This window comes from Sceloporus occidentalis, unplaced genomic scaffold (assembly GCF_023333645.1).
Source record: "Sceloporus occidentalis isolate IW3139 unplaced genomic scaffold, rSceOcc1.0.p SCAF_2, whole genome shotgun sequence".
In the NCBI taxonomy this organism is placed as follows: Eukaryota; Metazoa; Chordata; class Lepidosauria; order Squamata; family Phrynosomatidae; genus Sceloporus; species Sceloporus occidentalis.
Window position 1 is genome coordinate 20,196,587 of NW_028316982.1, and position 15,454 is coordinate 20,212,040.

A 15,454-nucleotide genomic window follows, 5' to 3' on the forward strand; every position below is an offset into this window, starting at 1 on the left:
CAGGGTAGTTAAAGCAGTCTCAAACTTGATTATGTCTGCAGTATGTTTTGGACCTATGTTTAGTATTTGAATGGAATGCCACTCATGGCACATGATAGCAAAAAATATCTAGGTTAATAAAGAAAACGTTAGGCTACAGAGAGGTTGGGGTTAAAAAAATGATTGGGCAGTGAGGGTAAATAGCCAAAGAGTGCCAAACAAGGAACTAATGAGCCCCCTCAGCCTTGAAATCTTCCAAGAAAAATGTAAATCTCATACAAATAGAAGATTACAATGAGAGAAATTAAAGGTATCAGGAAGCCATCACTCCTAATCCTAAACAAAGTGACCAGAGGTTCTACAGAAATGCACAGGATGTACTTCCAAATAAACACAATGCACTTATTATTATGGAAACAGCACTAGCAAATCTACATGGCATCTTAACAATAAATTTTTAATAGGGGCAGATTCTGGGACAAAAGTTTATTATCTAAATTTCAACAGAAAGATGGATGGAGGAAAGAAAAGCGAAGCATTCATTCCAGGGAAAGAATGGGCAGATATTTAGTCAATCAGACTTACACCTAGTGCTCACTGGAGTAATAAACCTAAGCCTCAAGTATAAAACTTCACTGGGAACTCCCTTGTCTGAATACTACTCCATACAAAACAATCTAAAACATCCCATCAGCTTAGAAAACTAGAATCAGTTTAGGCTAAACAAAGATACAAAAAAGGGATACAGTTATACTTTTATCCCTCCTTTTGTATGGACCAGCATGCCACCATGTGAACCTTCACTAATAGACGTAAATAGATTTACCACCTCAGCAAGAATCAGCCCTTAGTTTCCGTAAAGAGCAGTCAAATTATATTAGATTTAGTTACAGTAAAACTAAAATACAAAAGTAATGTCCAATAGTATATTCAATGTGAAAAGCAAAGTATCATGAAATAGGAACATGTATGAACCAGACTCCTACCACACTACTACAATAAAAATGACAGCTTGTAAAATAAAGAAATAGGCTTGTGTGTCTTTCAAGAATTTGCAGGACCTAAGCAGTGCAGTGGAAGATAAGGGGGCCTTAGAGCTGTCTCATTCATAGGATCATCATGGGTCGGGGACCAAATCAAGGGCAGTTAACAACAACATTTTGTACTTTAACAATTAAGAGAAATAGAAGTCACAAGAATAAAGTCATGAACACTCATCTCAAATGTAATCTGCAATGAAAATACCTAACTGTAAGGACTGAAGATCTATCATGACAGTAAGGATAAAATTAAGCTCCAATGTTGCATCTTGATGACACTCCCACAACAGTGTTGAATCAGGAATTATAGGATGCACTTCCTACTATAGGCACTTATAATAAATACATACGTACATAAATAATATTTGGAACTAAAGTACCATCTCTGCTTTGATGTGACAGCAGCAATGCCATTTGAAATGACACCTGCCGATATTGTCCAAACAAGTTCCATATGATTTAAAGGCAAGCTAAGCAATGCTCCAGTTGAGTACAAACATTATTTCAAAATTATCCAATTTCAAAATTATCCAAAATAAAATTCACATAAAGGTCCATTTAAGAAGGCAAACCTTTCCATTCCCCACTCATGCCAAATTACTAACCAGTTCATTTCCACACAGATCAGGAGGAAGCTGCGGACAGAATAGGGGCATATCTTCTGGACTCCCATCTTCAGATTCCCACATGAAGCCTTTGTGCAGAAATAAACCAGCAGAAGAAAATGAACACCTCCCAGTATTTAACTATTACACCTAGCAGAGAGGGTAAGTGTGCTCTTAATACTGTAGAACAGACAATGTCAGAAGCTCATACAAATGAGTGGAATACTTTCCTTTTTTTTCAGTGTGAGGCAGTGCTAGTAAGGAAGTAATGTTATGCAAATCAGGAAGCAGTGTTGTCACATCTTAAATTTCTTACATATTCACCTTGGTATTTTAACATACTTTTTTTTGCTACAGGCTGTTGAGGAATGGTGCAACATGAGTAGAAAAGGAAGACCACCATTATTTCTATCATGCTTAACCATAGAAGCCTTTAAGAATTAAAATACCTTTGCAGGAGGAACTTCCTGATAGTAAGAGCTGTTCGACTCTGGAACACACTCCCTTGGAATGTGGTGAAGTCTTTTTCTTTGGAGGTCTTTAAACAGAGGCTGGATGGCCATCTGTCAGGGATGCTTTGATTGTAAGTTCCTGCATGACAGGGAGTTGGACTGGATGGGCCTTGTGGTCTCTTCCAGCTCTATGATTCTACGGTTTTGCAGTCTTTGAAAGACGGTGTTTATAAGAGAAGACGATAGCAACTTGTATACAGACTGTCAAATTAAAAATGTAGAATCATCAGCATATTCTAGGTGCGTGTAAATTAAAGCATTTTCACTAAAATATCAAATATTCCTTATTGTTAGCAACTCACCAGAAAAATTTCTATTCTTTTCAGACATTCATAAATAGCAAAAATTAAGAATAAACAGTCAGAGATGGACAGAGAGAAAGCAAAAGAGTTTTGAGAAGAAATCCAAAACTGTTGACTGATGCTGTAATCTCAGAATTATTAAGCAACACACTAAAGCATACTAAGGCCAATCATTCAGAGATCAAAACATTCAGCAAATTATGAACTCTACCCATCTGGGCACAGTGAAGACAAATACTATACTATATTTCTGAAAAAATCATTTGACAATCTTTACAACAATATTACATCCTAGTTAAGTGCTTAAACCATCCTTTCCCTATCTAGTGCTCTCCAGAGCTGTTGGAATACAACTGTCTCCTGCACAGAAAATAGCCATTATCCACACTGTTAAGGGATCTATAGTCGAACAGAAAAGCACCAAATTAATGAAGGATGGCTGAACCCAAAATAAAGCAACAGAGACAATATGCAGCATACAAGACTTCTCACTTCAAATTACATGATTATGGGGGTAGTTCTGAACATGCAATAGGAATGAATGCAAGGATCCATACTGCTTCTCCAAAGTCCTTGTCTGCATAAGAATCACAGAATTGGAAGAGACCACAAGGGCATCCAGTCCAACCCCCGCCGTGCAAGAACTCAAATCAAAGCACTCCCGACAGATGGCCAGGCAGCCTTTGTTTAAACACCTTCAAAGGAGAAGACTCCACTACTCTCTGAGGGAGTGTGTTCCACTGTCGAACAGCTCTTATTGTCACCAAGTTCCTCCTAATGTTCAGGTGGAATCTCTTTTCCTGTAGCTTGCACCCACTGTTCCATGTCCTGGACTCTGAAGCAGCAGAAAAGAGGTTTACTCCGTCCTCAATGTGAAACACCAACAAATTCCTCAACAGGGCTATCATATCACCCCTTAATTGTCTCTTCTACAGGCTAAACATATCCAGCTTCCTAAGTCTCTCCTCATAAGGCATGCTTTCTAGACCGTTCATCATTTTGGTTGCCCTCCTCTGGACACGATCCACAGCTCCTTTGTATCTGTGTTCCTTCTCATTGGTGCTCTCTCTAATACCAGGAGTTTCTGTACCAAAGTGAGTTGATATCACAGAATCATAGAGTTGAAGACCACAAGAGCCATCCAATCCAACCCCCTGTCATGCAGGAAATACAAGCCAAGTTGTCCTTTTAATACAGAAATTAAGACCCACCTGCATACTTTCAAAAATCTGAAGTTCCTCACAAATTCTGGGTAATTTTCTCTTATGAGTCTGCTGAAGGTTTAAATTGGAATATAACTCGTAATTTTAGTTCCTGACTGACAGTGTGTCAGAACTTAATTAATCTTAAAAACTGTTCTGACTTTTAAAACCTGATAACCCCTCAAGCACTCATGCCAGGACAAACACAGTAAATCCCAAATCTATCTGACATAAAAAGGTAAATAACTTTTAAAAAACACCACTGTATAGGTTTGCAGAGAATTTTGTGATGTGGAGGATTTTGTGCTATTCGTGTATCATTGCAGTAGCTCTGATTGCTGTCATAGAATGGTTATTGATTAGGGGCAAAGCCTTGCACATTCAGGAAGCAATTTTAAAAACAGTAAATGGGTTTCTATGGTTTCTTTCATGCTGATGGACTTTGAATGGTATCTCTGATGTATAAATATATCTGTCTACACTTTTGACACATTGGTAGCCCTGCACTATTCCACCAAAGGAAACATATAAGAGAAAAAACACTGCTGATTTTTCCGGTGATTCTTCATACACTGAACCTGTTAGATGGGAGTTTCTAAATAAGTGACTGAGTATTACATATGCCTGAGGGGCTGATGGGAAGGGAGGAAGCAATAGAAAATATTATTACTGTAATCTCAAAACAAATAAATATGATTACTTTATCCCAACATAGAGAACTAAGTTGGGAACTAGAAGCTGATATTTCTAGAAACTGCTTCATTTCAACATGTTTTTGACTGTGAAGGGAAGTATGTCAATCTGTTTAATGTCTTTTTTGTGTGTGATTAGATATACTGAGCCATCTTTCAGCATATTAAATATCAGTTTCTACATATATTAAAGCCAGAAACAAGTTGTAAAAAGCAGAAGACTTAGTAGTGGTTTCTGACTACTCTGTATTTTGTAGGAACCTTGAGTCCTGCAGATCTCCAGATCATTCAGAATAATGGCTTGCCACTAATTTAGACCCACTTTCACACGCAGAAAGTTTGCAGATTACTTAATCTAGTTTATAATTATGTGAATATGCCTGATCTTGAAGAACAGGCTGTACTCAGAGAGTTCATTACCTAAAAGATAAAAGTAACATGAGGATCCTCAGATCTGCACTGATATTACTACCTGTACAGAGCCAATATTTATGCAAGTACAGCAACCTGAAGCAGAAACTAGGAAAAAACAACAACAATGATGACATTACCATCTCACCTATTTATTCATTGGCATAATTATTGCAGTCATACATTTATGTTCCCTACATAGTGCAAATATAACCTTCCACTGATAGAACTACTACCCCTGTGCCCTCTGTGTTATCAGAAAACTGGCTCCTGGATTTTCAGGAAAATTTACTCCTGAGGGATTTTTCATTCTTCCAAAGCCAGTTTTGTGAACACACAGAATCAGAATCTTGAATAAAAAGCTGTATTCTGGGGATGCACTCCATGCAAAATTTAAGTAGCATGAGGATCCTCAGATCTCCACTGTACAAATCCAAACTTTATGGAAGTACAGTAGCCTGAAACAGGAAGAACAAAAAGGGAGTGATGATATGACCATCTCTCCTGTGGCCAGATTTCCCCCTCAAACTACGGCGCACAATTACTGCTCACGCTGAAATCAAAAATGAATGTCAAGTCCCAGGCTCCCCTCACAAACCTTTTCAGAAGCAGCCACCACTGTGTTCATCATTTAGGGATATCTGTACCAGGATCAGTTCATATGATCTTTCAAACAATGACTTGGAGCATTATGGATAGTGTGCTTCCTCACCTGTCTTGTTTTTAATGCTTTCTTTCCTATTGCTGCTAGCTTATAGATTGCTATAATGCACAAATCAGAAAACATTATTGAGCTCCATACCATTTTTAAAAATAGTTTCAAACAAGGGCAATTAGCTTTTTTGTGGTTTTTTCCGGCTATGTGGCTGTGGTTCTGGAAGAGCTTATTCCTGACATTTCGCCAGCATTTGTGGCTGGGATCTTCAAAGAATGGGCAATTAGCATTTGCCAATTATTGCTCCTCAGCAAACTATATCTAGTGCTAATCTGATAGGTGGAAGATAAGTGTCACAAAGAAAGGAGGAACATAACATGTGGTGCTGGCAGCTCATTCACAATTCTCTGAATCATGGTTTGTGGGCACACATGCCATCACCCAGCACAGAGTTTGCCAGAGTTTGTAACTAGAAAGCCAGAGGGACGTGGCACTTTGCGATAAATAAGTGGGTTTTGGGTTGCAATTTGGGCACTCGGACTCTAAAACATTCACCATCACTGGTTCAGTCAGATATAATAAGAGCAGGCAAGTTGGCTGAAAATGTTTCAGAATACATTTCCCACTTTCTCACTGGCATCATGTATTAATACTACAGGGAGCCAACATGGTGTAGCGGTTTGAGCATTGGACTATGACTCTGGAGAACTGGGTTTGAATCCCTGCTCAGTCCTGGAAACCCACTGGGCAACTCACACTCTCTCAGCCTCAGAGGAAGAGAAAAGCAATTCCACTCTGAAGAAATCTTACAAAGAAAGCCCCATGAAAGGTTCGCCTTAAGATCGCCATATGTTGGAAATGACTTGAAGGCACACAACAATGTTCACACTACATACATATAGCTAAATCCAACAGTCGACTCAAGGGACTGCCCCCAAGCCCTCTGCATTGCTGAAGAACTGGCTTCTGAACAATTTCTCCTCCCTCCAGAGATGGTTTGGTGAACAGAGAGAAGGCTACACCAGGGAGAGGGGAATGATATCCATCCACGCTCCATCTGATTCCACTATTCTGTAAGTGAATACCCACTGTTCAATAACAATATTATCAATGGTTTAACTGCATTTTAATGTTCACTTTTTGATATAGATTTATTAATTTTTTAAATTGTAAGCCATCTTGAGTCCCAATTTTGGAAGAAAAACAGGATAAAAATAAATGTAATAGCAATAGTAATAACTGTTATTGTACCCTGACATGGACATAACAGGCCAGAAATTCTAATTACCAGTGTTAGAAATCTAGCATTGTGACCACACAGAGAGACATAAAATACAGAATAGAGAACAGTAGGCTGTATAGTATTAGCTTTAAAACTAGAAAATGTCCTTTTCTTCCCTCTCATGAGAAAAAAGCAAAAATAATTACTGCAGTTGACTGCAGAAAAAGTGACTCATTCGTGTATTGTCACTACATCTGGAATATCCACGAAGCAACCCTCTCCAAGAGGTTGTGAAGCTGCATATGAATGCAAAGATGACACAGGAGCTGTGAACGCATATGATAGTAGATGTGGACAAGTGTGCTAAGATTAGCAGACCTGGGAATGGGTGATAAACTGTTATTGTAAAGCAACAGGCTGGCATTTACTAATGCGCAACAGGCAAGGTCCACAAAACAATGAGGTAAAGGAACAGCAGGCTATCATATTCACCACCAATTAGGAAATTCCCAGAGTTACTGAATGTAAGTGCTACAGGAATGCATATGACATCTGCATTTCAAGTGTACAAGAAGGAGGCAGGACAGTTTGGGGGGGGGCAGGGTGTGTTTCCCTTTGGGTTTTGTGGAAACACCTAGCAAAATTAAGTGTTGTGCGGGAGAAATTCATGTCACAGCATGACACAACAAGGGGGATATGAATGAAAGGGTAGAGAAGTGGGGGAAGGTGAAAACATATGTCACAGCAGGAGACAGATGTTGTGCTGGAAGGCAACACCTTTCGGCTGAGCCCATGAAATATCTCCCATTCGAAAGTAACTGGGATTCAGATTTTCCACCAAGAGGATGGGAACGGAGGCTTCTGTGTGGCATGGGCAAAAGCACCTTCAAGGTGCAAATTGTAAGATGGGAGAACACTCTTTGTGATGGTGGGAGGGTGCATAGAGCGATGCACAAAATGCATCCCAACCCATGTACAAAGCGAGCCATGCAAGATGATGTCTTGACATGGATTTATGCTCTATGGTCCAAAACACACTGTAGAAATAATCCAGTTTGAGACTGCTTTAACTGCTCTGGCTCAGTGCTAGGGAATCCTGGGAATTGTAGTTTGTTGTGGTACCAAAGCTCTCTGAGAGAGAAGGCTAAATGTCTCACAAAACTACAGAATTTGCAAGCATTGAGCCAGGGCAGGTAAAGCTGCGTCAAACTGGATTATTTCTGTAGTGTATTTCAGACCCTTATCTTCAGTATCCTTGATTATCTCTACTGACTACTACTTTGTTTTATTCTGCATTGTGTGTGTTTTCAAAATTGTAGTTTAGTATTTGATATTATTATAGTTAGAATAGTTTTAATTGTAACACAAAATTATTCTGCAACACAGAATAATTTTGATCTGTAATACATCCACACTGCAGAAATAATCCAGTTTGACACTACTTTAATTGCCATGGCTGAATGCTAGGGAATTTTGGGAACTGTAGTTTCATGAGGCATTTAACCTTGTCTGTCAGAGAAGTGCCACAACAAACTACATTTCCCAGAATTCCACAGTACTGAGCCATGGCCATTAAAGCAGCATCAAACTGGATCTTTTTTTTCTGCAGTGAGGATGCAGCCCAGATTCCATAACCAGAGCTTGGCTAATTTATTAACTTCTTGACTCCAACTCCCAGAATCCCCTGCCAGCACATCCACTGACCATGAACCCGGAGGATTCTGGGAGCTGTAGTCAAGAAGGCAAGGTTTTCAGTGTGGATACAACCCCAACAGTCCAGGAAAAGGTCGTCCTTGGGGCGGAGTTGTGAGGAGGGTTGACGGCGGCTGGACTCTGAGATGCTCTATCCACACTGCAGAAAGTAATCCAGTTTGACACCGCTTTAATAGCCATGGGTCAATCCTGTGGAATTCTTGGAATCGTAGTTTGTTGTGGCAGCAGAGCTCTCTGACAGAGAAGGCTAAATGTCCTGCTCAGTGCTAGGGAATCCTGGGAACTGGAGTTTGTTGTGGCAGCAGAGCTCTCTGACAGAGAAGGCTAAATGTCCTGCTCAGTGCTAGGGAATCCTGGGAACTGGAGTTTGTTGTGGCAGCAGAGCTCTGTCCCACAAAATTAACAGTTCCCAGAATTGCATAGCATTGAGCCGGGGGCAGTTCAAGCCATCTCAAACCACGTGTCATGAAACCACAATTCCCAGGATTCCCTAGTCTCCAACTGGGTTCCATTCCTGCAGTGTGCTTTGGACCAGGATCTCCAAGTGGGTCATTTCTGCCGCGTATCTGGGGACCAAGGCCTCCCAGGCTCCTCTAGCCCTGACCCAGGGCAGCCAAACCAGCCCCAGGCCTCGTTGGGTCCAGTGCCTTTTGGACCAATGTGCCAGGAAACCAGTCTTCCCAGGATTCCCTAGCACTCAGCCTGGGCAGCTAAAGCGACGTACGTGGAAGTGGATCTCCTCGGAGAGGCGGGGTAGCAATCAATCAATATGATGATGATGATGATGATTACTATTGCTATTATTATTTCTGCAGCCTGAAGAGGAAGAGGAAGAGGAAGAAGAGGAGGAAGAGGAAGAGGCGGTTGAAAGGGGGGAAAGAGGGGGGTCGAGAAGGGAAATGGAGGAGGAGGAGGAGGAGGAGAAAAAGAAGAAGGAGAGAACAGGAATAAGGGCGCTGAGGAAACAGGGAAGCTGTGGGCCAGAGGAAGATGGAGGACAAGGAAGGAGAGAGAGAGGAGAGAGGAGAGAGGGAGGCTTGGTACCTGAACCCGCTTCCTGTGTCTCCTCCGCTCCGCCATGTTGTCCCCGTCTGGTCTCTCTCTCTCTCTCTCTCTGTGACGTCAGAGGGAAGGGGGCGTGGCCACGGAGGGAGCTCGCTCGCTCGCTCGCTCGGCTCTTTCTAGCGCGTGCGCGCTCGCGCTCTCGTTCGCTTCTGCGCGTGCGCTTCGGGAAGGAGAGGGGAGGAGTGGCGCGAGCCTGGCGCGGCGGGCGTTATGTAACCGACCGTCGCCGCCAGAGGGAGAGAGCGCGCGCGCCTCGTTCTCTCGCTCGCTCGCGAGGAAGGAATGTTTAATGTCTGTGTGTCAGTTAGAAGAAGAACACAGGGAAAGGAGGGAGGGGGAGGCAAGAGGAGGAGGGAACGTTGAGAGACACAGCTCTCTCTCTCTCTCGCTCTCTCTCTCCTCCTCCTCATGTTCCTTTTTTCCCGCCTTTTTCCCCCTCACGCAGACAACAGTAGTCAAGGGAGGGAAGGATGATACCCTAATAATAAACTAATAAACAGCCTTGCAATTTGTTTGTGCCTCCAGGATACAGAATTATGTTACAAAGCCTGACCTACTACTGTCCATTGCTTACTGGATGATTCCTCTGGCAATAGGAGGGGGAGGATAATAATAATGATAAATATTATTAGGGTTTTTTGGGGGGGTTTCAGGCTACGTGTCCACTTTCCACAAGGGTTTGTTCCTGATGTTTCGCCAGCATCTGCGGTTGACATCTTCAGAGAAAATAATAATAATAATAATAATAATAAGGAACATAAAATAAAATATTCCTTATAAATCTAATAATTATTGTTACTGTTACTGATGCCAGTCACAGATGCTGGTGAAACATCAGGAATAAACTCTTCTGGAACATGGCCACATAGCCCAAAAAACCCACAAAAATTATTATTATTATTATTATTATGATTGATGCTGGCCACAAAAGCCTTCGACTTCATATTATTATTATTATTATTAAGCTTTGTTTATATAGTGCTGTAAATTTACACGGCGCTGTGCATGCAACAAATTAAAATAGATAAAATAAACCTGCCAATGGCATACATTCTACAAAGGAATTACATATAATAAATATTAGTACAAGTTGACATTCAATAAAATAAGGCAGGCGACAAAATAGCATTAGGTCGCAGTCATGCGATTGCTTTGCTGCTGCTGCAGCTTTGCTTGACCACCGAGGGAGATTTTTTTGTCAAAAGGCGTTTGGACGTTTTTGCTACATGTTTTACTTTTAAAATGCATTTTGGAAGTTTATAGATACTCCTTGTCTTTAAAATGCATTTTTGTACAGTGTGTTGCGCTGTTTGTACGACTACACTGCTTATTTTGATGTAAGGGAGTTCTTTGTCATTGCACCGGTGGAATATTTTAGACATTAAAACTGTTTTTATGTTTTACCATGTGAACATTTTTTTCATAGATTGTCCTGTTTGTTATACAGTGTTAGATGAAGGCACACAACAACAACAACGGCCCACTGGTTTTTTAATTTTATTTTATTTTCCTGTATAATTTTTTTTTTAATTTTGTGAGCCACCTTGGTTCCCCTTCTTGGAGGAAAGGTGGCACAAAAATAAATAAACAAACATAAAATATGGTTGTACCCAGATTATTGGGGACAATTAGTTTACAGTTGTAAACTGCTTAGAGATTGTTTAGGACTCAGCGGTTCTCGCAGAGGTCGCCTAAGACCATTGGAAAACACATATTTCCAATGGTCTTAGGAATCGAGACAAAATAATTTTATGGTTGGGCCGGGTGTCACCACAACATGAGGAACTGTATTAAAGGGTCATAGCGTTAGGAAGGTGGAGAACCACTGGCTTAGACGGTATGAAACTGATGGATGACAAAAATGATGCTGCTACTCCTGTCTTTTTCAGTGATCCCCAAACTGTGCTCTTTTAAGGGATTTTAGACTTCAGCTCCCAGAATCTCAGACTATTGGCCAACATGGCCGAGACTTTCTGGGAGCTGAAGTCCAAAATCTCTTAAAGGGCACAATTTGGGGACCACTGAATTCGTTTTTAATTATTTTTAGAGGACCGTCTTACAGATTCCTAAGTGGGTTTTTTTTAATTTGCGGTTTTTATTTTTATTTTGTGAGCCACCTTGGGTTCCTTTCTTAGGAGAAAGGCAGCATTAAAAAACCCCCACAATCTTTTTATTTTTTATAACTTTCCTTATACTATGGGGCTCTACAGACCGACCCTGTGCCGGACTGTATGTGTGGTAACTGGGCTCCTAGCGTGCTGATGCTCAGCCCTTACCACACATAAAGGCCAGCACAAAGTACTGGTCTGTACAGCCCATAGGATGAGTAAAGTTATGCAGTGTAGATCATGCTACAGGATTCCAGCTACTCTTTTTAATTAAAAACTCTGTTTGAAAAAGTAAAGCATAATCAATATAATCAGCCTCAGTATAATTATATGGCAGGCATGATAGAATGTTCTTCTTGCGCCAACCTAACTATCATGTTTCTGTACACAACTCAAGACAAGTAATACAACAGCAATAGAATATCCCATTTAAAACTTTGTGCAGTTTTTTTTAAAGACATATTCACATTTCGTAGTTGCTACTAGACAGGAAGGCTTATGAAGCAATAACAATTACAGGTCTGTAACTGGTGCAACCTTTTTGTGGGAAATGGTTTCAAGATGTTACTCAAGCAATTAACAATAACCCCAACACACTTGGAGAAAGATCCAATTAAGCTAGGTTGAGTTCAAAAGTTTTTGTTCTTGCTCATGCTCCAGGAAAGAACAATACGTACTTTGGAGTAGCCATTACAAAGAGACCACAACAGATAAAATCAAAATGAACAACAATGCCATTCCTAGCAGGTAGAATTAATGTAAAAGACCGTTTGTAATCTCTCACTTGATCGGTTTGTGTGATTTGTGCCCAGCGTGGGCAGTGGACAGAAAATCTATATTGTCCTATTCAAGGATTTTCTGAGCTAGTTTGGCTATGTGGATCAGTAGAGTACTTTGCCAAATGTTTATTTTCTTAGCACAGTGAGACTAGCCAGGGAGAATAACAACAGATGCAGCTTGCCTTCAAGCAAAGGGAAAATTGTCTGGAATGTGTAAAAGTTACTTTTCTGAGATATCTTTAGCTGGGAAGGTCATTCGTCATGCTGCCTGTGGTATTTTGGGAATTGCCAAAAAAGTAACACTTCTAAGCTCTGACCCTAAAATACCCAAACTTCAAATGAAGCTGGACAAGGAGAGGACTGTACCAAGTGAGCCACTTATGGCTGATATACTTCATTTTGATGACCAAAAACCAATTATAAATTTCATGGCAAGAGAAAAACTCCCAGTTCCCACAGAAGGAGGAGGAGCCAGTCTGCAAAATTTACCTTTCTCATACCATCTTAACTAAGGGCAGAAACAACAAAATGCAGGCATCTTACTAACAACTCCAATTTTTCTCCTGTTTTGTTTGTAACATCTTGCCTGATGAAGTAGCCAGTGGAGCTTCAAAAGCTTGCAACAAGTATATTGTGCATTTTGGTTGGCCAGTAAAGGTATCACTGTTTGGTGGATTTTTCATGGCAGGAGGTTACTGCATGCTCTTCTACAAAATGACATTCTGGTGACTACAGTGTAGTGATTTAAAAAAACCAACAATAACCCAACACTCAAAAGCAGTAGATACGTCTTGCAAATCCTCTGGCATGTGATCAGACCACAGTTTACTATAAGCTGAAAGAAGAATAGTCTGAGACATAATGAACCACAATATTGATCGATGGGAGAATATTTGTGCAGCTGGCTCACTGAGCTGAAAAGTCACTTTGTAGTGGTGACTTTGTTTTGAAAAGACAGTTGTGCGGTTTGTTCACAGTTGTCAGGTTTGGATTTGGAAAAGCGTTCTTTTCCAAGTCAGACTGACTTGTTCTGAGTTGTGTCATCAGATTCACCTTTTTCTTGTCTGATTCAAATCTCTGCTAAAATATTTGCCTCCTCATTAATATAGATTAATTTCAATTAATTAATTTCTTTTAGTCCTTTTTTAAACCTTTGAATGAATGTTTCAATTCCCTTTCACAAGATCTGACATATAGTACATGCAACATGAAGACCATGTTGGAATATGTTTACATAACACTGCTATCTGTGTTGATCTTACCTATGGTGCGCTACCTGCTTTGCTGCTCAATTTTGTGATAGATAAACCTGATTGGGTACATAAGCTGGATCATACAACCTCCACCAAAACTCCTGCCTGCCTGCTGGTTCTCATGGGCCCTGACGTCTTAGAGCTCATTCCCACTTACATTTATATCGGTTTGTGATTTGCCTTCGCTCTGTGTTGGTAAATCAATTCCAAAAGGTCCGTCATTTCCACTATGAAAGCGGATCTTTTCATTATCCCCTTGTAATGACTTCTTTGTTGGCACAATTGTTGTCCCGATTAGTTTGCGCTGCTTCTAAATGCATGTCAATCATCTGTGTGTCATCAGTGATGTAAGTGGCAGCTGAGGCAGCCCAACTTGGGAACTCTATCTATCTATCTATCTATCTATCTATCTATCTATCTATATAATTGGTAGAAGATTTGATTCATTGGTTTTGCAACTCCTTGCCTCACTGATTACAGGTAGTTGCAAAATCAATGACTCAAATCTTTTATCAATTGTTTTAAATCATGTGCCCATAGGTCACACCACAAGCAGAAAGGCAGCACTGAAGGGGGGGGGGGGAGGAGTGGATCTACCAAAGACTACCAAAAACCTAAATCTTGAAATATTCTTCAGAAGAGGAAAAAAGAGTTCTAAGTTCACAAATACAGAATTTTGCTTCCCTCGCTCCTTCTTATGACTCAATAAATACCATATAAAACCCAAAAGCTTCCACGAACCTAATAGTTATCATTCCAAAAGTAAAGAATCCAGACACCTGTTTGTCACTACAGCTATCAGGGTTCCTGCCGGCAGTTTCAATTTCTGATAAAAGAGTAAGCCCACTGGACATTTACTAAAACTTGAAACAATCACAATACGTCTTTTAATAATTCTACTAGCTGAAATAAGACCATAGCAAACCACAAATGTTCTGGTTTTAATACCCTCAGAGGCCCTCTAAGCCCACTAAGTTTAAAATCCCTGAGCCCCAAATAAGAGCTTGAAAAATTACTTTGTAGAAGTGATTTATTTCTGTTACTCTTGTAGTTTTTAAAAGTCATTACTTGTTGCAGCGTTAAAGAGGTAATTCATTGTGTAACTCAATGCACTGTTTGTTGTTGCTTTTTTCTTACTAAGGCTGCATCCGCACTACAGAAATAATCCAATTTGACACCACTTTAACTGCCATGGCTCAATGCTATGGAATTCTGGGGACTATGGTGTTGTGAGACATTTAGCATTCTCTGTCAGAGAACTCTGGTGCCTCAACAAACTACACTTCCCAGGATTCTATTGTATTGAGCCATGGCATTTAAAGTGGTGTCAAACTAGATTATTTCTTCGGTGCAGATGCAGCCTAAAATCCCTTAGCACTGATAAAGGAGAAATTTTTTCATTTGTTTAAATGCTGCTAAAAGGAACTTTTAAAAAATATAGCCAGAAACACTTACCTGTTACAGCAATCAAGTACCTTTTTTACCATTCGTTATGTTATACATTTTGATGTAACTTTGTTGGGCTCTAATCTCTACCACACCTCCCATAAGGTGCTACTGGTAACTACATAATGTATTACTTCCCAGCTGAGCCTCAAAACCTCTTTTCTCTGTAAGTAACTCATTCAAAAGCAAAGAATAAATCAAACTATGGAGACATGTGGTTGATTACCAAAGGCTGCTCTCCATGCTGAATGAATAATTTCCTTTCCTGAAAAAAAGAAAAGTAAGAAAGACATATGTGGATGAAACAAAAGACTGAGCTTGTTTTACAAGGACAAAAATGCACAAGAATAATGCACTGCTTAATGTAACAGAGTTGTCAAAATAATTTAAAAACATATTTACAACTCAGTCCTTTGAACAAGCAAATGCTGCCTCTTTGAAAGAACAATGGTGTTATTGCAGATAAACGT

The 15,454-nt window shown here is 40.2% G+C and overlaps 1 protein-coding gene across 1 annotated transcript in view; it reads right to left on the minus strand.

Moving 5' to 3' along the window:
• Positions 1-9,443, minus strand: part of SEC62 (SEC62 preprotein translocation factor) — a 33,287-nt gene extending 23,844 nt beyond the window's left edge. Inside the window, exon 1 of the mRNA XM_089508882.1 lies at positions 9,378-9,443. Coding sequence (XP_089365008.1) covers positions 9,378-9,413 — 36 coding nt within the window. The 5' untranslated portion in view covers positions 9,414-9,443. The remainder of the gene's footprint in view (positions 1-9,377) is intronic.
• Between the last annotated feature and the right edge of the window lie 6,011 nt (positions 9,444-15,454).